This window comes from Buteo buteo, chromosome Z (genome assembly GCF_964188355.1).
Source record: "Buteo buteo chromosome Z, bButBut1.hap1.1, whole genome shotgun sequence".
Lineage (NCBI taxonomy): Eukaryota > Metazoa > Chordata > Aves > Accipitriformes > Accipitridae > Buteo > Buteo buteo.
Genome location: NC_134204.1, coordinates 19,849,720 through 19,876,090, shown reverse-complemented (window position 1 = coordinate 19,876,090; position 26,371 = coordinate 19,849,720). Strand labels below are relative to the sequence as shown.

Here is a 26,371-nt window from a genome sequence, read left to right as displayed (position 1 = left end):
CAAAATATGTGACTGCTTGATACATCGGTTAAGACACAGAAATACCTTTAGCGAAATATTAATTAACAACACACATATTTTCCATATATCAATGATATAGGTACTACATGAATAATCAGATCTCTCTCAGAAATATCAAATGACTGTGTAGTTATACTGATAACAGGATTATCCTGAGCTACATTAGCATGACTGCAAAACCGATAAAACCCTTTTCTGCAGGGTTAATTTTAACAGACAATGTTAAGCAGCTATTTTAAGCACAAATTTATTACCCATTTGGCTCACTGGTTTGCCCCCAAAACAGTTACACCAACACAAATAGAAGCCACCGTGGGTGGCAAAAGACTGCTTTAGCAGCCTTTGCCGATGAAAATACCTCAAGCTTGGGATCCACAAACGCTCCAGCTGTAATAAGAGACTTAAAAGGAAAAAAATGTATCTCCATTTCTCTCACATGCAACTACCACCGTCTGAAGTTAGTTCTGAATGACTTGAACTTTTCAGTCATTTACCCTCTCTAATACAGTAGCTCCTACCATTGTAACTATCCTTAGTTTTACTTCAGGCTAGCAACTCAAGTTCTGTTCCTCCCCTAAGCCTTTTGTCTTCTTTCTGTAGTGAACACAGAAAAATATAGGAAAAACCCCTACACACTTGTACCAAGGCATCCCAATTTAACAAGGGAGTATTTAAACTCTCAAAACTACAAATATTTTATACAACACAAATACTGTACTTTAACTTAAAAATTTAAAAATTTGCCCTCCCCAGACCTCCCCCAGGATCATAGCATTGCTACATGAATTGCTCTCCACAGAACACAAACAGATGGCGGGCAGAAAGGTAATTTTAACATGTGATCAACCCCATACTGTGCAATGATTCTTTGGATCTGAACTGGCCTGGTAAAACTACAACTGTATTTGTATATGTTTGAGAGAATAATTTTGCTCCTTCTAAGTTGGATGAACTCAAAGAAAGCTGAAATAGAAAAAACCAAATGATATCTGTATCTCCACTCAGAAGCTAGCTGAGATCCTCAACACTCGTTGGTTTCAGATTTGCTACTACAGGTATCAGGTCAATGATGTGACAATTTACAAGTTCACTAAATACACAGTATGTTTTAATTTAAAGGAAATGTGTGCCCTAGCACAGACTATATACTTCTACAAAGAGTTAATATAAAAATAAATTTAAAAAAGGAACTTTGTCTTCTTTTCACCTCACATTTACCTTTTAAGAATAAGAAGGCAAAGAAAAAAAACTAGCTTAATCAGTCAAAATGCATTTACATTTGCAGTGATGAGTTTACCACAGTAAAAGAAAATTTCCCCAAAATCTGTCAGTTGAGGGGGGAACTGCTATCCACAGACTAACCTAATAAAACTTCAAGTAACTTGTGGTATTAACAAGCAGCAACCACAGTTAATAAATAATACCAGTCTGCTTAGTCCTATCGGCTCTGTAAAAGCCAGTAGGTGAAATTAAAGAGTGACTAACCATTTTATATGCCATCTGGTGCACCCCATCTTCCCACATTTTGGTTGCAAATGCTAGGAAGAACTATTTGCTTGTCTCTTCTATCTGCTGGCTTGCATAATTACCTACAAAATTGTGAGCTTGTTCACGATGGCATTTGAATATCTGTTTCCCTTAAACCAGTTGAACTCTCTCCATGATTTCACACTGAAATCTTGTTGACTTTAAGCAGATTTTGAATTAAGGTTAGAAGTAAAGTACCTTGCTGAACTTAAGCCTGGAAGATTTCTGCAGTGCAAACTTAAGAAGAACAAGAAAATTTGGCAGTTTACAACAAAAATAAAAATTCTACATTAATATTTTTTACCTTAATTTTGATAAAGCATCCAAAAATGTTTGTTTTATTGAGATTCTCATCTATGTCACAACTTTAAATTAGAAAGAACATTATAGTGTCCTCAAACCACTAATGACAATCTATTTCTTTAGATTTTGCAACAGCTTTTCCAACAAGTGTTAGCACCAGCCTCCAGCTGAAGTGTATTTCTCTCCCAAACTAGGCTTTGGTAAATTTCTCAAATCCTGAGGCTTTTTTTTTTTTTTTTCCATACGAGTAAGCTTTAAGTCAAACCAAAGTACAATGGTATAATTAAGCTGGCATGCTAAGCTGATATTTGCAGGACTGAATGCTGATGGAAGACAGTCTCACTACAAGGCTTCACCTGCTGTCTTGTGCATAGTCCCAAACAAGATTAAATGGAAAACTGTTATTTACTACTCACTCACAAGTTATGGGAAATGAACTGAAATACCAGTTTGCTTCTCTAGAAACATCTTTAAAGCATTTGGGGAAAAGTAAATGGCAAATCTGCACACAGCATGGTCTTAAAAGGGGTGGACAACCAGCAGTACTAAAGATTCTGCAGAGTCTTTATCATAAAAGTGAAGTAGTAAGCTGTATCATTCCATACCAATTTCAATAGAGGCCACCACATTTTGTACAAGAAAACATTAATGAAGACATTGTATCAGGATATCCTCTTGCAAAGAAGCTTGTGCTGCAATTTTTCCAGATACTGCACTTAACAACTGCTACGCTCAAGCCTGCATCTGATTGTACCTTGCTTGAACTTCCTGATAAAGATTGTCTTGCTTTCTATAGCAGTCATGCATACCTAACAACCTCCGCTTCTTTACTTCAGACAGTGCTAAGCATTCCATTTGCAAATGACCTCTGTTGATGTCCTCCCATGCTTCTTGCCTGATCACACAGTAAAAACTCAGTACAGTTTGTAAATGCAAAATGAGAACTCAATGTAACAGAATAATTCTTACCACCTGAAAAAAAATTCCCATTCACCAGAAGTGTTTTCCATGTATTAGTCAAAGGAGATAATTTGAAAAAAAACACACTAATAATTTCAAGAGTATGATGTTAATCTATATGGGTATTTCAAAGAGTAACAAAGACTAACAACAGTTTTGGACTGTCCTAAATTTATGTAACAGTAACAACAACAAAAAAGCACCCAAACACCCAACCACTGAAATAACAGAATCTATACTTTTACATTAGGTAATTTTTAAAGTTTTACTGGTTTTCAACCAAATTCAAGAGCATACACACCCATATTTATTTTAAAACACAGAAAGACTAATACAGGAGCAGACCCATGGCCTACCTAGTCAATACCAGACAAGCCAAAAGAAGGAAGAAGCAACCTCACAGTCAAAGATTAAGTGAACTACTTCTGCATAAAACAGTATTTTTTTTCTGCATGTTAACCACTGCTTTTCCTGAATTCCAATTTATCACAGTTTTTTATAGTATTACACAACTATGTCATTTCTCACAACCCAGGCAAGCATTTAGTTGCTTGTTACACTTTCTATGTTAGAAATCCACGCAAAACTACACTGGTGCCCAAGGCCTGTTATTAATTCCTTTTGCAGACAGATAGTTACGCTTACGTAAAAGTACTAACTTCCAGCAATTCTATCAGATAGCTCCTGTTCCAGAAACTTCCTCCTCTAGCAACTGAAGCTTCTCAGCACCTCCTCATCATTTCCCATCTTACATTTATTCCCTATCAGCATAAATTTATTTATTTTTATGTAAATATTGATTTTCACACTAAATAGAATTCTCTTTGTACTTGGGAGTCTGAAAGGAACAGCCATATGTGATACATAGTAGATGATTAAAACACAAAATACCTAAGGATGCTGCCTCAATTATAAGGGAACAATTATTTGCCCTTTCAAAATTCAGAAAGTTTCTAACAGCTGCACAGTAGTCATATGAGAAAGCTGTGCAAACAGGCAGAAAGTTAAAAAGAAAAGTATTAAACTGTCTGAATTGCTATCCTGGTCATTTGCCTAGTACAATAAAACAATCTAAGAGTCAAAATAAAATACAAAAAGACAAGATGGATTTCTAATAGCAGCATACAGGCCAAAAAAGCACAGTACTGCCAACTATAAATGAAGGCCCTGCCAAGGGGCCAGACGTAGCCAGTGGAATATCTCCTACAGCTTGGCATCAGGGCACTTTATGTTCCATATAAAAATGACAAGAAAAACATAATACTGTATGTTTTATCTGGCTAGATGAATGTTTTCTTTTGATTTTTCAGTCCACCTAACTTCTCCTGTGAAGGAGTAAGCAGATGCAAAGAACTGATACACTCAAATTCAAGGTTCAAAAACCTACTTAGAGTAGCACATTTTCCTTCATTATACAATCATTTTCTGTAATGTAATTAACCTGAAGTTTTTGTCTTTTAGAGACATAACAGATTACCACCGCTCAGTAACTCAGTTGCCTCTGTAGGAATACATGCTAATAACATGGCCAAATTCCAACCAGAGAAATGCTGCTCTGGTTTCAAAGGCCATCTAGCGTCAGGGAAAGGTTTCCACTTCCTAACTAAACTAACACAATGTAGCTAAAGACTTTAATTAAGGAAACAACAACAAAAAAATTCCCATCAAATATTTCTTAGTATTATACAAATGTAAAACTATCATTTACTGGCTTGAGAAAGCTATCCAACAGTATTGTAAGCATTTAGTTTTATAGATTTGTGCAAATCACCAGTTTACTAAATATTCAGTGGTCAAATAAATGCTAAGGATAAATGAAAAAATCTAGTTACACTGCAGAAGCCAAATGTACACTACTGAGTTTAAGAAACATCTACAAATATCTCTTGTAAGAACTCCACCTAAGATTTGAACTTTGAATTTAAGTCTGAAGTACTGTACACAATGCCGCAATCAACAGTTCCACAGCCAAACAGCACAGCTGCAGCAATACTGCTGGTACTGAAATATACTCAAAGCTCTCACTTCACTGATTGCCGTGTTAGGCAGCTGATCACATTATTCCTAGATGCTTTGCTCTAGTATTCAGGAAATGGCTTGGATTAGACATGCATGAGGGTTGAATAGCTATGACAAAAATGTCCTATGTAAATGTCCAATCATTCTCAATATGGCTAATTTATTTCCTGAAGTTTTCCCTATAAATCTTTAGCTTATCCTGGAGCAAAGCCACAGTACTTGACATGGCAACAAAATAGCACTGCAAGACATGATCGTGATCTTACTGCAGACAAACTTTGTCAGTCAGTAAGTAAAACCTAATTCAGACACACTTAACGATGAATACAAAATGCGAATATTGAAGAAATGTTAATCTGTATACATTCTTGGCCTGTTTTGAGACGAAATTTCCTCTACGTGTTTTGTATTTAAAAAGGAAAATAAGAAGTATTTTTTATGTTTTACTGCTCATCTCATAAAAGATTACTTCTACTGCCTTTTCAGCAATTGGCTGAATAGTTACAGATGCATCAATACCTCCATTATAGTCTCTTCTGATCTTTTTCAAAGAAATGTTAAATTCAGTCCTTGCTCAGAAGTGAAGTAGTGTGAAAAATTAATGAAATACATGAATTTACTTAGATCAGTGGAGAAGAACCAAGAGATAATAAATATAGAAAGCAAAAATGTTGCCATTATCTTTCCCTTTTGTTTCCTTACAATTAAAAAGAAAAAAAAATAAAAATCAAAGGGCTAATAGTTTCAATAAAGGATATATTCTTTATTATTTACTTAAAATCTAGACAAAAATGTAGATAGTATCAAAAAATCTAAACTATCTACCATTTCCTTTTTTCATCTTAATTCATGAAGATTGAGTTGTGTAGTTCTCAAACTACTGAACTTACAAACTTAAACACCTTCTGAATGGCTGAGCTTATAGACTCATCTTAATTATTTATCTTCAGACTTTATGAGATACCAATTTTTCTTATGCTATTTACAATTATTTCATATAAATTAAGTTTTGGTGGATATTCTTTATAAACTACAGATTACAAGTACACAAAATTAATGCTAGATATAAGCAGGTTTTTTTCTTCTCTCATTTTGTATCTTGGCTGTTTAATTTTTCAGCTGTGGAAGTACAAAGGTATAAAGCCTTTATTTACATAAGCATGCCATAAAATTACATCTGTTTTTTTAAATAGTCTTAAAAACTCATAAAAATCCATTTAAAAGTACTTAGTCTTCACACATCTCAGAGTATGTACACATGCATTAAGTGTGAATATAAACAAATAAACGTATGTCCATTCCATTGAGAAAACACAAACTGAATCAAGACTAAGAAATAAATTCAAAATCTAATGCTACTACACATGAATGAATTCCAGTATTTTTGAAATTTCTTATTTTACTAATTTCTGGTTAGTTAGCCATAATGTAGCATTTGTCAAAATTCTGACTTTAAGAAGGTAAACACCACCTGTGTATAACAGTGATCTAATGTCCACATTTATTACGAATTAACAGGTAACACTGACAGAGCAAGATACACAACAAAGAATCCACATCTGCATAACAGCAGCCATGTATATATTTTTCCCCTTGTTCTTAATTTGTCTGCACAAAATAGAGAAATACAAGCATCTGATTTTTTTTACAACAAAGACATGCTTTTTATTAACATACCCTTATGCCGACTTAAGATGATTCCCACAATTTATACCAACTCAAATAATACTGTAAGTGCCCTTTTAACACAAATGACCTGCTATTTGTACCAAGGCTGCAAGCTCCCAAATAGCTTGCAGAGTAACTCCTCAAGTTTTCAATTTTAACATGTGTGCATGATTAACATAAGCAGCCTAAGACAGGCAACACACACAACAGAATATTATGCTTCATTATGGTGATTTTTAAATAGAAGTGTAATGAGTGCAATGTTTCACATTCAAATTATAAAGCAAGAGAGTATTATTGTAATAATCCGTAACAACTTCCATTACAGTTTGGGGAAGCCCTATAATCTAATGCCCATCTGACCCACAAGAGTGGTTTTTTCAACCTCTTGATTTCCAAACCTCAAAGTTTCCTACAAGCGCTATCAATTTTCCCACAGATAATTTTAGCTCACTGACAGCTATCTCATTCTTCTTACTTATATGTATCTCATTTTTTGCATGACTTTGTCCAGTTTGTCTATTACACTGAAAAGCCCATTATCAAAGTTTTATTTCACCGCAGAACCAAGCCTTTAATACTTCTTGTGAAAGCTCAGTAAACTTTTTCTAGTTCAGCAATATCCTTGAATCGACTGTGGTCAGCAAGAAACAAACATTGCCACCAAAGATGAGGAAAAGGCTGAGGTACTTAATGCCTTCTTTGCCTCAGTTGTTAACAGGGAGACCAGTTATCCTCAGGCTACTAAGCCCCCTGAGCTGGAAGACAGGGACAGAAAACAGTATACACCCCCCACAATCCAGGAGGAAATAGTTAATGACCTGCTACACCACCTGGACACTCACAAGTCTATGGGACCAGATGGGACCCATCCGAGAGTATTGAGGGACCTTGTGGAGGGGCTTCCCAAGCCACTCTCCATCATCTATCAGCAATCCTGGTCAACAGGGGAGGTCCCAGACAGCTGGAGGCTTGCCAGTGTGACACCCATTGACAAGAAGGGTCGGAAGGAGGATCCAGGAAACTACAGGCCTGTCAGCCTGACCTCAGTACCAGGGAAGATTATGGAACAGTTCATCCTGAGTGCGCTCACATGGCATGTGTAGGACAACCAGGGATCAGGCCCGGTCAGCATGGGTTCATGAAAGGCAGGTCCTGCTTGACCGACCTGATCTCCTTCTATGACATGATGACCCACTTAATGGATGAGGGAAAGGCTGTGGATGTTGTTGACCTGGACTTTAGTAAGGCCTTTGACACTGTCTCTTGCAGCATACGTCTTCAGAAGCTGGCAGCTCATGGCTTAGACAAGTATACTTTTCGCTGCGTAAAAAACTGGCTGGATGGACAAGCCCAGAGGGTTGTGGTGAATGGAGTTAAATCTAATTGATGGCCAGTCACAAGCGGTGTTCCCCAGGGCTTGGTGTTGGGCCCGGTTCTATTTAATCTCTTTAACAATGATTTGGATGAGGGGGTTGAGTGCACCCTCAGCAAGTTCACAGGTGACACCAAGTTGGGCAGGAGTGTTGATCTGCTTGAGGGTAGGAAGGCTCTACAGAGGGATCTGGACAGGCTGGATCGATGGGCCAAAGCCAATTGTATGAGGTTCAACAAGGCCAAGTGCCGGGTCCTGCACTTGGGTCACAACAACCCCATGCAGCGCTACAGGCTTGGCGAAGAGTGGCTGGAAAGCTGCCCGACAGAGAAAGACCTGGGGGTGCTGGTCGACAGCCGGCTGAATATGAGCCAGCAGTGTGCCCAGGTGGCCAAGAAGGCCAAGGGCATCCTGGCCTGTAACAGCAATAGTGTGGCCAGCAGGAGCAGGGCAGTGATCGCCTCCCTGTACTCAGCACTGGTGAGGCTACACCTCAAGTCCTGTGTTCAGTTTTGGGCCCCTCACTACAGGAAAGACATGGAGGTGCTGGAGCGTGTCCAGAGAAGGGCAACCAAGTTGGTGAGGGGCCTGGAGCACAAGTCTTATGAGGAGCGGCTGAGGGAACTGGGGTTGTTTAGTCTGGAGAAAATGAGGCTGAGGGGAGACCTCATCACTCTCTACAACTACCTGAAAACAGGTTGTAGTGAGGTGGGTGCTGGTCTCTTCTATCAAGTAACTAGTGATAGGGTGAGAGGAAAAGGCCTCAAGTTGCGCCAGGGGAGGTTTAGATTGGATATTAGAAGAAATTTCTTTACTGAAAGGGTTGTCAGGCATTGGAATAGGCTGCACAGGGAAGTGGTGGTGTCACCATCCCTGGAGGTGTTCAAAAAACGTGCAGATGTGGCACTTCAGGACATGGTTTAGTGAGCATGGTAGTGTTGGGTTGATGGTTGGACTCGATGATCTTAAAGGTCTTTTCCAACCTAAACGATTCTATGATTCTGTGAACAGAATACTGCAGTAGTAGTGATATCACTAGAAAACAGAATATAGTTCTACCTCTCCTACTCAAGATCCCTTTTATACAGAGAAGGATACTAGTCTTTTGGTTTTGTTTCACAATAGAAACTCTCGCTTTAATGAAAATTAAAACCTATACTCTGTTTAGGATTTCTCATCTCCTAATTTCTTATCTTCTACCTGCACGATCTATATACTTTTTGTTCTAGCTGTATAATTTTACACGTTACATTACTCAAAAAAGAATAACCTTAGTGGGGAGGACAAAAAAAAAAAAACAACAGTTAATTTCACTCCTACCTTCAAAAGCTGCTTGCCAATTGTTGGACTCATTTTTTCATCCACCATAAGAATTACTATTCCTCTGTCATCCATACCTCGGCGTCCTGCACGACCTGACATTTGAATGTATTCACCTGAGGATATCTAGGATAAAATGAGAAAAGGAAAAAATTTAACAAACATTAGAAAAATAGCAAGAATGTATAAAATCCTATTTACAGTTACACAGCAAATGACCCTGATGTATAAAAATTACCAAAGGAGAGTTATGCAAGACATGAACCTTTCACAGATTGAATTCATTACTCACAATTGATCACTAAGCTACTAAGATATAAATCCATGACTATGAATAGTGTATGTCAGCAGCATAAGTTAACTAATGCTCCCATAGCTACAGTGATTTCCATAACACAGTGCATCATTTTAATCAGCACAAAAAACGTTTTACTAATGTCTTATGTGATGGAAGGTGGCTGGGCATGGTGGAGATTACTAAAATACAATACATCTTCAATATATTGATACCACATTTTCACCATCTTCAAATAATGTATTTCATTCAAATGATTCAAACGTAACATTAAAATACTGATACCTAGCAAGAGCAGTATTTCTATGCCTACTAACTGTGAAACTGAAGAGGGTATAAAGAACCAGGACATGGACAAGAGCCAGCTATACCTGGTTCCCTATGTCTCAGTAAGTTATAAAACAGGTTTTTTTGTCATCTGTGGAACTTGCATTCCGAACAATTTCCTGAGTTTCACTTTAAGTCAGATCTCAAAAGCTACTTAAGGAAACTGTGCTAAATCATTTTAAAAGCAGGAGTTCCACATATCTGATACCTCAAAGGTAGCTAATTCTCCCACGTATCTTAAGGACATGCAATCAGACAGAGTGAATCATGACACTGAACAGCCCAAACTAAGATTGAAGAGACATTTACTTCATAATGCATGTCAAGTCACTCGTCCTGTTTATCACAATTTTCCCCTCTCTGAAAGATGAACAATGACCCTTATTTATAAAGTTTTGCTGTGATGAATTGTACACCCTTATTACTATTTACATGGAATCACATACCCAGTTTTAATGTTGAAAACTTTCAAATTATTTGTTTTGCAGCTGTTTAAGAACCTGCCTCTCCCTCCGCAAATTTCTGTCTTTCTGTGGGCTACCCAAAATACCCTGCTATAACAGAACAATCACTACTCCTGATGTAAATGATCTTTCGTTGCGTCTGTCAAAACCTAAATTTAGTGATCATTAATGATGACACTGAGCCCACTCAGTCTCCACATTGCTCTGACACAGAAGAAAATACTTGGGTCTCACAGTTTTGGACAAATTGTGCAGAAGTCTAAGTCTAATCCAATGTCCAACACTAAACTCTATTTGATGCCCTTTTGCTGCATCTATTAAAACAAATAATCTCATGCATAACCTGAGGAATCTTGTCTTCAGGAATATGTACAATTAATTATAAATGGATTACTGAACAAAGAAAGATTTTTGAAAGAAAATAGTATTTTCTACTATATTGGATACGTCAAGAGTAAATTTAATGTTAATAAGGTTTAAATAATGCAATTCAGTTATTCTACAGAACCTGTTTTTCACTTACCCATCGGAAATCTTTTCCATCAAATTTGCTGGCACTCGTAAATAGTACAGTCCTGGCTGGCATATTAATTCCCATAGCAAAAGTCTCCGTTGCAAATAAAGCCTAAATAGACAGACTAAAGTTAAGCAAGAAAAAACAAAGGCTCTTACGCAAACATGCAAATAGCCAGCGATTGCTACACAAAACCTCTCCACATTTTACTACTTATGTACAGTCAGCATAGGAACATAGGTGCATTCAATACTTAAAAACTGGACCAAAAACATTCTTTCCCCCTTGCCTTATTTCTTCTGGGAAAACATGACAACTGCTTAGATGGGACCATGTGAAAAACTCCAAAAGATGACACACGGAGGTGCAAATTATATTAATGAAAAGTAATAGTTAATTTCCACACTCAAAGTTTACAAGAAGAAAATATCAGTTAGCTACCCAAAAGCCCCCACAACTTTCATCTAAGGTTGGATTTTTCTGAAGGTATGTCCCGTAGGGCAACAAACTAACAGCTTGCTAAATATCTACAGTCATTTATAGGAGCAAAATACATCATAAAACAGTTGAAGAAAATGTTGAAGTTAGACATTTTAAGTTTAAATACTTAGGAATAAAATATAGAACACTTAAAACTAGAGCTGTAATTGTGCAGTAACATAAGACATCTAAGGCAAAGTATTAAAGACTACAAACTTTTTCTTATAGAGAAAAAAAAAAACCAAAACAGCTTCAAGAATTGTTTTCTCAGATAAAGATGGAAGCATTTATGCAAATATTTGCATTTCTCAAGGGAAGGGAGCTGCAATCAATTACACCAATTAACCTGTGCCACTGGGACAGCTACGGGCTTCCAGAGGTGCTGTGTGCATTTATAGAACCCAGTATGGACCCTTTCCCTTCATATGTATATAGCTCTTTTAAAATTGCTTACTTACTGGTCCACATAATGTTCAAAAAAAGTTTTCGGTAAGTACTAAGCCTTATGCTTCCTGCATAGAATCACATTCAAAACACAGAGCATTTTGTGGTTTGGCATGTGCAGTGAGTCTTTCACCTTTTTCAGTCGAAGAGCAGATCTCCACTGTAATAGTGTACATTCTGAGATCAGACATACTTCTCGGTTTTTCAGGATTACCGACTGTGTATTCACAACAGAGAAAAACCTAAATATGGACATGCAATATATACCTTTATTAGGCCCTCAGAGAAAAGAATTTCTATGGTTTCTTTTAAGATAGGAAGTAGACCACCATGATGGATACCAATTCCTCGCTTCAGAAGAGGAAGCACATGCTCAACCTGGGAAGAAACAGATGAAGACCAGTAATGAATTTTTATATTCATTACTAAAAAATAAAACCCATAAAGAAAACCTCAATACTTCCCTTAGTGTTCCTGTAATTCTCTACTTCCTAATTTTAAATACAATAAATACCCCTTCAATATTATTTTCCAGTTAGAACTACGAATGATACGAAGGGTGAAGCCAGAGGTCCATCTTTTCAGTAGACTAGTCTTAAATTGGGTTAGGCCAACTGTGAAGCTATGTCCTAATGTACACATACAGTTACTATTTAAATTTGCCTCTATAAAAAAAATAAAAATAATTGTCTCATTGAAAATAAATTTTGGAAATACTGATCCTGGTATGTATGAGATATTTTGTTTCAATTTTAGTTCCAGTGATTTCATTTATTGGTCTGTGCTGTAGAAGAGTGAATTCAGCACCTATGAGAGCCATAAAAGGAAATTCAGGCTGCAAATGACTGAATTAATCTCTTAAATTCTAAAAACATTATACTTCAAACAAATACTTACATAAACTTAGCTTTGTCTCTGTTTTCTTCTTTGAAAACAAAGATTCTCTCTAACAGTGTATTAACACTTCAGTTACCACCCCAAACCTAATTCTGAGAATATGCTTTTAAGATCATTGTCCACAGAGATCAAAACAGATTACTTGGATATAATGCCACTGTTACAACCTCACTAAAAAAACCCAGCACATAACACCTTATATAAACTGGATTCCTGTTTTCTGTTTTTCTCAAGTTCACAAACAAAACAGGTATGTGGAATCCAAAGCAAGTAGGTATGGCCAAAAATTAAATGGTTGGTTTTTTCAAGGAAAAATTGCCATGCTCACAATAAAGATCACTACATTAAGAAATGATGGACACAAATAAATAAAGGAAAGAAAGGGGTAGAGAGAAATTATAGTTTTAGTATTTTTTACAAAAGTACTGAATCCTGTAATATTCTGTCCATTTAGAAGCTTGTATTTTTCCGCTGTAAAGATAGTCACTATGCTCAGTCATTATACAATAAATTAGAATGCAGATGCATCAATTCAACTTTTTGAAAGGCTCAGCAATCAATATCTGAGAAAGTGCATACTGCATTCTTATTTGAACTTTTTCCAGACAGTTTTAACCCAGATATATCTCTTTATAAGCCTTTATGTTTACTTAAAAACATAATTAGAAAAAACCAGAACACAGGGTAGGAATTCCATGGTTAATTTTGGCATATGCCATTTGCTGGAATCACAACTGGAAGGAATCCTAATCACCAAGTCCTATTTCACAATGCCAAGGAGCAATGCGAAAGAGATTAAAACCTGGGGAGATGAATGACAATATCCAGTTTATTTCTGTACCCACTACAAAAGACCCACAACCTCAACAGTTGCAGAAAACAGGAGAGCAGCAACTACCCCTACTCAATCTCCACTCACCTGAGGAAGCTTTTTGTCTTCATCCGACAGACAATCAATTGCATTATTGAACACTTCTTCTACCATCTTTTTTTCTTCATCTAAGAAGGCAATTTGTAAGTTATTACAAAATCTAGAAGGCTAACACCGTATGTAAATAAAGCATTACCACATTCTAATATTTACAAAAGTTCACAATAAAAATAGCGTGGAAGACTATGAAGTCTACACAAAACCACCCACATCGGGTCAGCTGATCAAGACTTAAATGTGAGCCTGAAGGAGCCTAACAGTAACCAGAAGTAGATGCTCAGGGAAAAGGAAAACAGAACAAACCTGGCAGAATAATCCAAACTTCAGCTATTACCAAGCTTAGGATTTCTCAGTGTTATGTACTTTCTGTCTATTTCATACAACTCCACCTGCTTCTCTTCTACCTACTAGTCCCTGTCTGCATGGACATAGAAGCTCTTCCTCTTCCCCGTTAACTCTCAAAGTTTACGCCCTTTCTACTTAATTAGTACAAATATCAAGAATATATATTCAAAGGTATGACTGAAGGAAACATATAAAAATGCATCTCTGCACTTGTGTATATCCTTACACTTTCTGACAGAAACAGCTGCATTATTTTGCAACACTGAACCAGAATGTGCAAAGATTGGAGCAAGTAAGCAAGCAACAAGCCTGAACAGTTCACAAACATGAAATAATACATTGATTTACAACAAACTCCTTATTTTTGTTACAACTCTTAACATTTCTGAGAAGCGACAAACTTAAGCTTATTTTCCATGCTTGGTCTTAATCCAAAATGAAGAAATCTTTTTTATTTACCTTTTGGGTTTTTCTTTGCGAAGGGGGAGGAAGGAAAGAAAGGAAACTGGATTGAACAGTTGAGAAAGAACAGTCTAATGGTTTGTTATATAGTTGCTTTGACTTTGAGAGAATACTCATTTTTCTAATGGACATAACATGAAAATTTGGGGAAATATACTTGTTATGATCAGTCTTCTCCCATTATAGACAGAATTCTCCAGGAACTCTTGGACTATTATTACAGTGAACAATATTTTGGAAGAAGAAATAAAGTTTAAAATAGAGCAAGAATTCAACATTGTGATGACCAAGCACTCTTTGTGCACCAACAGTTTCCTACTGATGTACCAGCATAGTAAATGAAAAAGCAATATGTTTTTACACAAAAAGTCCCAAAGAAAATAGAAATACCTAATCAGAGCAACATTTCACATCAAACAATTGTGAATTAAAACTATATTTATTTATCTGTACCTGTATTGAAATCTAACTTGGTCATCTGAAGTGCATAGGCTTCGCAGTCTTTCTTACTGAAGCTGAAAATAATCACAGGTTGGAAATTCCTTTCCATGATCATCTTCACAATCTTAAAAACATTTGAAGGACCTGCAGAGAGATTACATTAATTTAAATGTAATTTTGCATCTTACAGAATAATTGAGACACAAGCTCAACTGGCATACAACTTTGTTGCATTATACAAAAAGTTAGGATGGGATTCAAACTCACCTTTCGTTCCTCCTTTCCTGCCTTTCTGGTCCCCTTTTGCTAAGTCTCCTGCATCTCTAAGCACCTGCATTGCTGTATTAAAATTATCTTCTCTGAAATCTCCCTAGATATAAAAGACAACCTTTGTAAGCAATTACTTCTTACATAGCCCACTTAAAAATATTAGTGCTGTGCATATCCAGTACCATTACCCCATATTTACAGGCTGAAGGACAATAACAATGCATAAGCTAGCAAGTGAATTTACTAGGTCAGTGTCACAGCTCAGAATTACATTGGTGTCTCTGAAGTTATTGCTCATTGTTCTATCCACCACAACATCAACCACACTAGACCTGCTGAATGACACAATGCCAAAACTGACTTTGAGGAATGTCTGCATGAAACTGCACTGCCCAATGAAGACCTAGCTTCAAGTGCAGTATTACTGTTTACAGCATTAGCTACTGCTGTGCAATCAGATGATGAATTTTAAACAAGTTGTTACTTCAAAATCACCTGAAGACACAAAAATACTTTGCCCCCTCAACTGAAGTAAAATCTAAATGCTCTACATTTTCTTTTGAGTGAGAAACAGTACAAGAAACATCCACCACTTTGCAGATTTACAGAGAGCAGCATGCACTTTAGAAAACAAAGCAAGGATGAGGGCATTTAAGGCATCTCAGCAAAGTATTACTCAGCTGACTACAAGACATTAGATAATAAAACCAATCTCTTCTATAAGACTTCAAAAATCTAACAGCAATTCAGAGATCACTGTTACCCCTTTGTACTTCATTTTAACACAAACATCCTTTACATAGACAATCCAAATTTTGCAAGAGATCAAGCTTGTGACTGATACGCGAAGAAAAAGATCTTTCAAACAAATTGAATATTCTTTACATTTTCATCAACAACCAGATGGAGTCCATCTCCTCCTGCTGGGAATATATAATGCTGCAGTGGAGTGGGTCGATAGTCGGTGTAAATCACATGGCAAGGCTATAAAGAAAGAACACCATACACATAAATATTTCCTGTTTCTAACTGTGTTGTAAAACCACTTGATGGAAAATCCAATACATTACTATTAAAATACATCTCTCTAAAAGCCAGAAAGACTCACAGAAACTAAGATAACAGATTTTCTTTCCTGAATATGGGTTTTGTACTAATGATGTTGCTTAAGAAAACGAAAGTTTGCAAATCCTTTAGAAGAACAAGTTGGCTACAAAAATTCCCCCTCATGAACACAAAAATTAAGGACAGGTAATATTTCATTCTGTATTACTACACAGACTCAAAATCCTAACACTTTTTAAAACCAAAGGAAAAACTGTTAACTTCTGTTTTGTAAAAATGCCTGCATTATTTCTTACACCACCTAAAAAAGGCATACAGTAGACCTTTAAAAACATTTAAGGTTTTAATGCATGGAGAAAGCTTGTTTCAAAAAAAATAAACAAAAGACTTCCTTTAAAACATTAAGTATCATGTAAATCTGCTTTAAAGAAAAACGACAGTCTAGTGTTCTGCAAAACAAAGTCAAGGTTTTGTGCCAAGCTTAAATAGACATCTCTTATACTACACTCCTTTCATCACAAAAAACATAAGAATCAATCTCTGGGGTATTTTTAAAATTGGACCAACGTTTTGTGGATATTAACTTCCCTAATTCTAATTCCCACATTCTTTGCTGCAAAAGCATCTCTTAAAAAAACAGAATAAAATAAACCTAATGGTTACAGGACACAATAGATTTCTTACACTCTTTTTTTCTCACTTTGTTTGCATGTATATACAGTCTTTTGTATGGATTTATCATTTAATTTTGATTTGCATGTGGCCTTTTTACAGAGCTCTTCAAACAAATTCTCCAAATAACCTCTTTTCTATCAGTCCTCTGTAAATCATAATATGTTCACCATGTTTCATCATTCAGAACATTTGTTGAAATCAAGCTGGTGTCTAAGTAAGTGTGGAAAACAAACTTAAAAGAAACAGCTTTAATGTTGCTATGTAGAACCAACAGCCCGTTTAGCTGCAAAAGCTGGGACTACAACCAGAGAAGGCAGGAGTGATCTATACCATCTTTTATAAGCAATAAGAAGATGACTAAATAGACGCTCAAAGGTTCAGTTCTCATCAACCAAAGAGACAGTATTATGCTACAAGACAAGGATGGAGGTATAGCATATCAGAAACTTACCTGTTTGTGAAGATGGCAGATCCATTCAGCAAACTGGCGGGCATTTGGAATAGTTGCAGAAAGGAACACATAATGAACATTGTCAGGGAGCAAAATAATTGTCTCTTCCCAAACCACACCACGTTCTGAAAATGGAAAAGTCACATGGGAAATTTATGTGATTAAAGCCTATTTTTCAGCTCTGGGGCCAAAGAACAGCATGGTTAAAGACAAAATAAAACAGAAATTTAAAAAAGCCTCCCCTACACAAATGGGGTGTATCAAATGCCCTCAAAGTGGCTTTTGCCTTGCCAAAGAAAACGCAGACTGCAACACACAGTAACTATCTTATAGATGTTCAGAAGAAAACAAATTCTGAATTATTTATGCACAAAGATGACTGATTTTAAGAGACAGAATAAAGATTTCATTTTTCAAAAGAAAAAAAAAATGTTCTTGGTGAAAAAAAAAAAGATTTATTGAAAAGAAAAGCGGCACACATAGGATACCTGAATCTCTCATGTAGTGGATTTCATCAAAAATAACCCATGCGACTTCTCGCATAACCTCAGAACCTCTGTAGAGCATACTTCTCAAAATCTAGAAAAGGGGAAAAAAAAGAAATCCATCACATGAAATAACAGTCACATGTTACAGAGATGTCAGTAAGAAACTGTCAGAATTTTTGGTTCACATTTATATGGCAATATGAAATCTTATTTTGCACAAAACTTAAAAACCTTTAAAAATTGGCTGTGAAATGCTTTCCAAGTTGACTCCAGTCTAACAAATCTCATGATATGAGATGAACTGGTTTCCCTGCAAGAACACTGAAGGAACATGAAAGAAACCCCGTTATTTTTCTCCCAGCCTCTATGTGGCAGCATATTTATTACAGGTCTAGAGATCTACTTCTGCCAAGCCTTCTTCTTCCCTCATCCTAATAGATAACCTCTCTGTGACTAAGAGGAAACATCTTGTCAGAAATCAAGTAATCCTGTCGCTCCACCCCAATCTTTCCCTATCAGAATTTTCTCTATAACACTCTGTACTCCTTTGAGGTAAAGACAGAAAGAGGAAAATTCCAACTCATGGCTGGACAGATACCTACAACACAAATATGACGAAACTGTGCTAACCATACTTTGTTACCAAAGGTGAAAAGCTGTATATTCCTACAGTACTAGCATCTAGCATGAACCAATCAACTATCACTCAGTGATCTTCCTCTCCCCATTTTGTTTACCTAGAACAAAATACTGACCCAACAGGATTCAGTAAGTCTGACTGACTTTCAGTACTTCACATCTATCCAAAGAAAACTCAGTGTCATGAGCATTCAGGAAATTAAGTTCTGCCTTTCTCCATGTGAGAATGGAAGTTCCTGACTGATAGTCCAAAAGCATGAATTTACAGAGATTTACCTAACTTTTCCAATAACTAAAAGTTAAAACATTAAAGGGAGGTATAATGAACGTTGTAACATTTTCTACCCTAATTGGGCTTATTTTAATAACTTTAATCTTCTAAAACCAGACCTTCTCAGTCAAAAAAGGGTAGAAGACGACACAGACAGATCAAGAATTAATGGCTGATCTTACCTCAGTTGTCATTACCAGACAAGAAGCTGTAGGATTAATGGTGACATCCCCAGTCATCAAACCAACATCCTGAAATTCTTCATACATTTCACGGTACTTCTGATTACTCAAAGCTTTAATTGGACTTGTAAATATCACACGCTGTTTATCCCTCAAAGCCAAAGCAATTGCATACCTGTAATCAAACATTGTACATATTAAAGTTGTCAGGAAGACATTCAGAGCATATTACTTTCCTCTAATCTTCTGCTTAAAAAAATAAAATAAAATACACAGTTCAGAACACCAGTAGAATGATATGAAGCATTTCATTTCTAGATTATTAAGTTCAGTGCAATCTTAACTCAACTATGTATGCCTCTTTGGAGAGTGACAAATAATTGACAACAAGTTAACTGATTTTTATGGACATCAGAGCACATCTAGTTTAATCTAAAAATCTAATTGTCACTGTCTCATGACAAATTATTATTCTTTGAACCCATGCTTTAATAAATCTACCTGTTCATCTCAATTCTCATCTCAAGTCAGCAAAGCCATTCCACTGTCAGACCAAACCCTGACAAAAAACATACCCTATCTTTTAAACATTTCTTGCCTGATAAACAACAAATTGAAAAATAAATCAAACCAGTGCTTCTGACAAAGCAAAGAAAACACACAAGAAAGTCCTTATTAGTTATAGCCAGGGGCTAGAAAACAAAGGTACTTTTTTCTAAATTCATGCAAATCTTTATTGCAGAAACCTTCCATTCAATCTATACCATAACGTCTCAAAACTAGATTGTTTAAAAATAAAAGGTAAGCTTAAACACAAGTTAAGTCTTTCACTACCCACTAACAAGATGAAAGAAGTTGATTTTTATATTCAAGAGTAGTCAATTCAATTCTAACACTGATGGTCCAAACTTTGGATCAAGAAACTGAGACACAACAGCTACTGATGGCTCAACAAAATGAAATGACAAACATCACACCATACTCTTATTAGAGCCTGTCAGAAAATTACTTACTCTGCACAAACAGTTTTACCAGCTGATGTATGAGCTGACACTAACACAGACTGGTTATTATCTACACAAAGAATAGCTTCTCTCTGAAAGGCATCAAGAATAAATGGATATTCCTAAAAAGAAAGCAAGAAAAAACATTACATATTTTTAACACAGACTGTTACTTACATCTAATTAATTTTGTGCCTGATCTACTGTGCAAATTACAGGCAGAAATGTAGATACTTGTAACTTCAGCTGATCTTAATCTGGCATTTTGCAATGACTTTGTATTTAAATAATTTTATCTAATACCACACCTAAGATTCTTGCTTATGTCTTGTTGTCATAGCAAATGAAAATCTTGCCCCGATGACTGAGTTTTCTCTAATCTACTAATTTAAGAAGAGAAACTACAGTGTACAACAGAAGCCACCACCTGATGTTGTAGAGTAGAATTGAAATCACAACAGCCTATCCACCCCATTCAACCACATCATTTTACTCTATCACATCTAAAATGCAGAAATACCAATCTTACCTACAACAGGCCATCCTTTCAAGATACTCTTTTCCAAGCCTTACTGACAAAGTACATAATTTTTCCCTCTACCCTCATGTACTGTCTAAAGCATATGCAAAAAGAAAAATAAATGCAATCTATCACATACTTTTGCAGCTTTTCCAGTTCTTGGCTTCAGACCTGTGAAGACTTCATCTGCTGGAAGTGCAACCTATAAAATACATTTTAAATAAACACAGTTACAGAATTCTTGGTGTCCACTCCAATGACACGGCAAGCTATAAAGAGCTGGGACAGTAGATATAAAGTGCATAAAAACTAATCTGAATTTCTGTTATCCTGTTTCTATGAGCTCATGTGTCAAGGCCTCCTTCCTTCCTCTCAAGAGTTTTTCAGCCAATATCTCTATCCTCCTGCCCCAACAATGCTCCTTCTCTCACTTCTCTGATACTCCCTACTGTCTTGTGTGAAATATTTCTATTTCACCTACCTTGGCACGTTAGCTCTTCAGGCCAAGACAGAGTCACAGCTTCTAGTCAATGGACATTAGAAGCAATTACTCAGCTTACACTGATAACATCCCCTTTTCAAGGACAATATACTTATATGGGCAAAGTTCCTGTTCCCAGCCAGTCTCTAACATTCATTCATGCTAAATATTTAAGCTCTCTTCAGTTACTAAGTGATGGCAAACCTCTACCAGACATCTCATGATAACAAAGATCATATAGATGCATGGACTTGAAAACCTCTATCATCAATTGTATGTACAGTTCCTTCATTACAAAGGTCTAATCATACAGAGTCCTTCAATGTGACCCTAATTAACCTGAGCTAGTTCTGGAAGACAGCACAGAAAAGAAAATGACCATAAAAGTACAAGGAAGTTAAAATTTAAACATGTAATTCTCACAGATACGCTTTCTGACAATCATCTTTGGATGACAGATTATTAAAAAAACCCAGCATTAATATTTGATTTTTCATATTTTAAATTGTATTTCCCTATTAACACAATTTGAAAATTGATAGTTCTCATTATTTTGCATTTACATAAAAAATACCCGTTTCCCTTTTTACCAAAATGTAATATTAAACAGTAATTAGCCTTACAAGAAAGCCTTTCATTCTTGAAACAGAATAGCACAATATTTCAATGCAACACTGCACATTTAGATCACATCATGAACACAGACCTATTTTAACAACCAGTAGGTTTTCCTCCTCAACGACAGTACTTAGACTGTGCTTGGTACTCTTCTGATATGGAAACCTATCAACATTATCATCGCATCTTTCACAATCACTCATCTTATTGCAAGTTCCATTCAAACTGCTTCTGGTATGATAACCTATTCACTTTTCAAGTGCATTTTGTGCATGCTCAATGCCAGATACAGACCTCAAACTCTTAGAAGCCTGTTCTACCTTAAATATAATATGAAATAATGTATTTATTCCTATTTGAGGGTAGGAAGGCTCTACAGAGGAATCTGGACAGGCTGGATCGATGGGCCGAGGCCAGTCACATGAGATTTAATGAGGCCAAGTGCCAGGTCCTGCACTTGAGTCAAAACAACCCCATGCAGCGCTACAGGCTTGGGGAAGAGTGGCTGGAAAGCTGCCCGGCAGAGAAAGACCTGGGGGTGTTGGCTGACAGCCGGCTGAATATGAGCCAGCAGTGTGCCCAGGTGGCCAGGAAGGCCAACGGCATCCTGGCCTGCATCAGAAATAGTGTGGCCAGCAGGAGCAGGGAGGTGATTGTACTCGGCACCGGTGAGGCCGCACCTTGACTACTGTGTTCAGTTTTGGGCCCCTCACTACAGGAAAGACATTGAGGTGCTGGAGCACTGCCAAAGAAGAGCAACAAAGCTGGTGCAGTGTCTAGAGCGCAAGTCTTACGAGGAGTGGCTGAGGGAACTGCGGCGATTTAGCCTGGAGAAAAGGAGGCTGAAAAGGTCGCTCTCTACAACTACCTGAAAGGAGGTTGTAGCAAGGTGGGTGTCCGCCTCTTTTCCCAGGTAACAAATGATAGGACAAGAGGAAATGGCCTCATGTTGCACCAGGGGAGGTTTAGGTTGGATATTAGGAAAAATTTCTTCACCAAACGGTTGTCAAGCATTGGAACAGGCTGCCCAGGGGAGAAGTGGTGGAGTCACCATCCCTGGAGGTATTTAAAAGACGTGTAGTTGTGGCACTTAGGGACATGGTTTAGTGGTGGACTTGGCAATGTTATGTTAATGGTTGGACTCGATCTTAAAGGTTTTTTGCAACCCAAATGATTCTATGATACTATGATATAATAGGTACAAGTGCAATAAGCATTATTATTATACTGGCAGTAATACATATAATTCTATGAAAACGAGCCTATACTTTTCATGTGCATTTTCACTGCACTTACCTCATGTGTACAACCTTCAACAGTTTCCACAGCTTGCACCTTTACTTGAGGCATCAGGTCTGCCAGACTAAAAACATATGAGTTAGGATTGCCAAAAGGGTATTTAAAAATCCTGTTTTCTTTACAAATGCAAAAATGTTGCAACTTCATGTCTACTTCAACTGCAATATTAAAAAAAGGATGCACAAACTTGAAACGGACGGTTGGCAGAGACTACCACCAGGACTAAGAATACCTGTTACCATTAAAATTTTGCTACTACAGAAATCTACTTTAGCTACTGCTTTGGGATTTGTAACACCTTAAAAACCTGCACCACAAAAGAGCACTTGGATCACATTGGAACACATGAAGTTTTCTGATTAAATGGGGACTTTTTTTCAACATACAACAAAGTAAGATTCAAGACCTGTATTCTTGCTACTAGTCATGACAACAAGTAAGAGCAGCCTGAAGCATCCCAAGCAGCTGCCGGAGGACGAGACCCCTCTTTTCTTTACCAGTCCCTCTCTCATGGCCACAAGAGGGGGTGAGTGTCTCACTGCATAAAACAGTGGTTTCTTCTGATGGTTTTAACACACTTAGTAAGCTGCTGTGGGCCAGTATACGTTCTACTGAGACCACTAACACTTAAACTGACTTAAAATGTTGACTCTGGTTCTGTTTTGCTTCTACATAGGTATCCTCTGTTTACAGTGTTCTCACAAGGAGTCATGACTCTCTCACAGAAAATCTTACCTTGAACTTAAGAAAAATGTAAGACCAAATGACCAAAACGTAAGACCATGTAAGACAAAATGACAATCCAGACCAGAATTCTGTCTGACAGAAGTCAGTAATACATCACTCAGAGAAAAGTATAAGAACACAGCAAGCACATAATTTTTATTTCTGTAATAGAGCTTTCTACATCTTGAGCTAGGAGGTGCACACCTGCATTTGGCAGCTCTGGATGAATTTTTATTCCATGAACACTCCTAATCATTTTCTGAACCGACACAAACTTCCAAGTTCCCAAGAATTTCGTAAGATACACTACGGTGAAAAAGTGCCCACACTGTCCCTTCAATCTGTTTTCAAAACCCCTCATAATACCCATCATGAAAGTCTGGAAAGAAAAGAGGAAGAGACATGCAGATCGCAAAGTACAGAAATGGCATTCTGGCTTCCCTTCAGCTGCCTTATCTCCCCAGCTGTTGACGTGTCCAAGTATACCGCCCCGCCTCCACGTCAAATACCTACCATTTGTGCTCACATTTAAAAGCATTTCCATACTTAAGATTCCAAATATTTGCTGCAGTTATAATCCTACGTGCCTCAAAAATCTCGTTTCTGTCTCCTTGGTCAAATTCTTCTTCCTGTTTCGCAAGCCAATTATGTCTTTCGGTGGGGGGGTAGGAAGGAAGCCTGCCTCCTCCCATATACCTCACTGCTTATCTCTTGCTATATGCCTAAAATCAACATGATGGCTTTGACCAAGAACCACCGATCCATATGCAGTAACCACAAATACATAAATGTTTCGTATTCCAGTTGCCTATCTGTCCACAATATTATTTTAAACATACCCAGTACTCGTCACTGCTGAAACTGTACTGCTAGCACATCTTCACTTATATAGATAATAAAAAATCAAGTTCATATGCAAATTCATCTTTATATGAATACACTGCAAAACTGCTTATATCTACTTGGAACTGGCATATAGCTAACCAGTGCATCTTGCTATGATTTCCTTACACATTAAGCTGGACACTTACTTAGCATCTTCTGATACAACGTCTTCCAATTTTGGCTTCTTTCCCAAAACAGCATCTTCAGTACCATCGACCTCGATTTCCCTTTTGGGCTTCCCTGCCACAGCTACTGAAGACTTTTCCTCCAGTTGTCTTCTGCAACACAAATATGCAAAAAATTTAAAGTTTGCCTCTTTTACGTGTGTCCTACGGGCAACAGTAATCACGTTGCACTCGGGGCACAACCCGGGGAACTCCACCCACGAGGACCGCCGTGGGTTTTCAAATCACTTTCCAGATGAGCTTGTCTCCAGGTCCCCGCTCTCCCCCACCGCCCACTGCGCCGGGGCTGGCCACAGCCCTGGGGCCAGAGATCCCAGGAAAAGGTGTCCCTCTAGGCTGCAGCGACCCCCCGGTACCGAGAGGGTTCAGTAGCTCAAACAAGCTGGCAGAAGCCAGGCCCAGCAGTGCGGCCCGAGCCTCAGCCGCCAGAGCACCCCCGCCCTGCTCCCCCGGCCGCCAGCGCACTCTCACCCCGGTCTCCTGGCGCCTTCGGTGGCGCCCGCTTTGCTCTTCTTGGCGCCGGAGGCGGCAGCGGCGGCCGAGTCCTCCTCAAACACGCTGAAGAGCTCGTCCCCGAACGCGTCCGCCATCTTCCCCGCCGGTCCCACAATGCCTCACGCGGGACGGCGTCCCCCCACTCCCCACCCCCGGATCCTTCCCGCCCCTCTACCAGCGCTGCAACCCGAGGAGAAACAGAGGCCCCCGCCGCCCCCGGGCACCGGGAGCCCCACGCAGGGCCCAATCCCGATCGCGATCCCACCAGCCACCCCTGGGGCACCGTAAGCCTCCTGCCAGCGCACACCCCCCCCTTCCCACAACCCCCCGCGGCCGGCAGCGGCCCTTGCCCCGGAACCTGATTTCCTGGCGGCGGCGAGGTGCCCTCCCTCAGGCGCTGACCAATGAGAGGTGGGGGGGTGGTGCCGAGCGGGCTGTGCCGGCCAATGGGGAGCGGCGGGCGGTGCCGAGCGCCTGTGCCCGGATCGAGGGGGTCGGAGCGGTTCCCTTGCGGGCAGGGGGCTGTCATGGGCGGCCGCAACAAGAAGCAGCGGGCGGGCAGCGCGGCCCGTACCGCCTCCGCCGCCACCGCCGCTGCCCGGGCTCGAGCGGCTGCCGAGGCCGGCGCCGCCGCCGCGGACGCAGGCAGCCGAGCCGCGCCGCGGCCGCCGCCCGCCTCCAAGGAGCCGCGCGTCAAGCAAGGTAGCGGGCCCCGCGGCGTGAGGCGGCCCCGGTCGGGGAGCCTCGGCGGCCGGCTGTGCCGTGGGGAGGAGCGGTGCAGGGTCCGGGCGGCTGAGGGGTGCCGCGGCTGGCCGGGGGCGCACCGAGGGGCAGCTTCGTCAGGGAGTTGCCGAGGGCGCGGCCTGCCTCTGCCGTGGGCCCGGGCGCTCCTGGGCGCCGAGAGAGGCGCCTTAAATCGGCGTGGGTCAGGCCTGGCTTTAGCCCGTCGCCCGTGCCGGCGTGTCCCAGATGAGCCTTGTTGGCGTCCATGTGTTGCGTTAGTTACAAAAAACCGGTCGCTTGGTTTTTGGCAGTTCGGGGGCGGGGGGGAAGTGGCGGTGTGGCACTTTCCCGGTAATGACCTGGTTTTGTAGAGGTTCCTTCTGTGTGTGCTCAAAACCAGCGTAAAGTGGATTTGGGATATTTTGTACGTGTGCGTGTGTGTCATGAAAAAAGTCCAGAGCAGTTCCAAGGCCGGAGGCACTTCAGCAGCGTTGAATAAGCTGAGGGTTGACTGCTCAGAGTACAGCCTGAAAAACTAGTATTCTGCAGCACTGTGAGATGTCTGTTTTCAATAAACCAGCTTTGCCAGAAGTAGGTCAGG

The 26,371-nt window shown here is 39.0% G+C and overlaps 2 protein-coding genes across 2 annotated transcripts in view; one reads left to right on the top strand and one right to left on the bottom strand.

Moving 5' to 3' along the window:
* The window catches only part of MTREX (Mtr4 exosome RNA helicase), a 50,499-nt gene extending 25,276 nt beyond the window's left edge, over nucleotides 1-25,223 (bottom strand). The window contains exons 1-15 of the mRNA XM_075020696.1: nucleotides 25,024-25,223; nucleotides 24,514-24,645; nucleotides 22,754-22,820; nucleotides 20,498-20,560; nucleotides 19,848-19,960; nucleotides 18,835-19,009; nucleotides 17,743-17,833; nucleotides 17,255-17,379; nucleotides 15,949-16,047; nucleotides 15,061-15,163; nucleotides 14,806-14,937; nucleotides 13,534-13,613; nucleotides 11,985-12,095; nucleotides 10,803-10,904; nucleotides 9,194-9,319 (exon numbers count right to left, since the gene is read on the bottom strand). Of these exons, the coding sequence (XP_074876797.1) occupies nucleotides 9,194-9,319; nucleotides 10,803-10,904; nucleotides 11,985-12,095; nucleotides 13,534-13,613; nucleotides 14,806-14,937; nucleotides 15,061-15,163; nucleotides 15,949-16,047; nucleotides 17,255-17,379; nucleotides 17,743-17,833; nucleotides 18,835-19,009; nucleotides 19,848-19,960; nucleotides 20,498-20,560; nucleotides 22,754-22,820; nucleotides 24,514-24,645; nucleotides 25,024-25,142 (1,638 nt within the window). The 5' untranslated portion in view covers nucleotides 25,143-25,223. The remainder of the gene's footprint in view (nucleotides 1-9,193; nucleotides 9,320-10,802; nucleotides 10,905-11,984; nucleotides 12,096-13,533; nucleotides 13,614-14,805; nucleotides 14,938-15,060; nucleotides 15,164-15,948; nucleotides 16,048-17,254; nucleotides 17,380-17,742; nucleotides 17,834-18,834; nucleotides 19,010-19,847; nucleotides 19,961-20,497; nucleotides 20,561-22,753; nucleotides 22,821-24,513; nucleotides 24,646-25,023) is intronic.
* Nucleotides 25,224-25,511: 288 nt separating this feature from the next.
* Nucleotides 25,512-26,371, top strand: part of DHX29 (DExH-box helicase 29) — a 28,556-nt gene continuing 27,696 nt past the window's right edge. Inside the window, exon 1 of the mRNA XM_075021567.1 lies at nucleotides 25,512-25,749. Within this exon, the coding sequence (XP_074877668.1) occupies nucleotides 25,575-25,749 (175 nt within the window). The 5' untranslated portion in view covers nucleotides 25,512-25,574. The remainder of the gene's footprint in view (nucleotides 25,750-26,371) is intronic.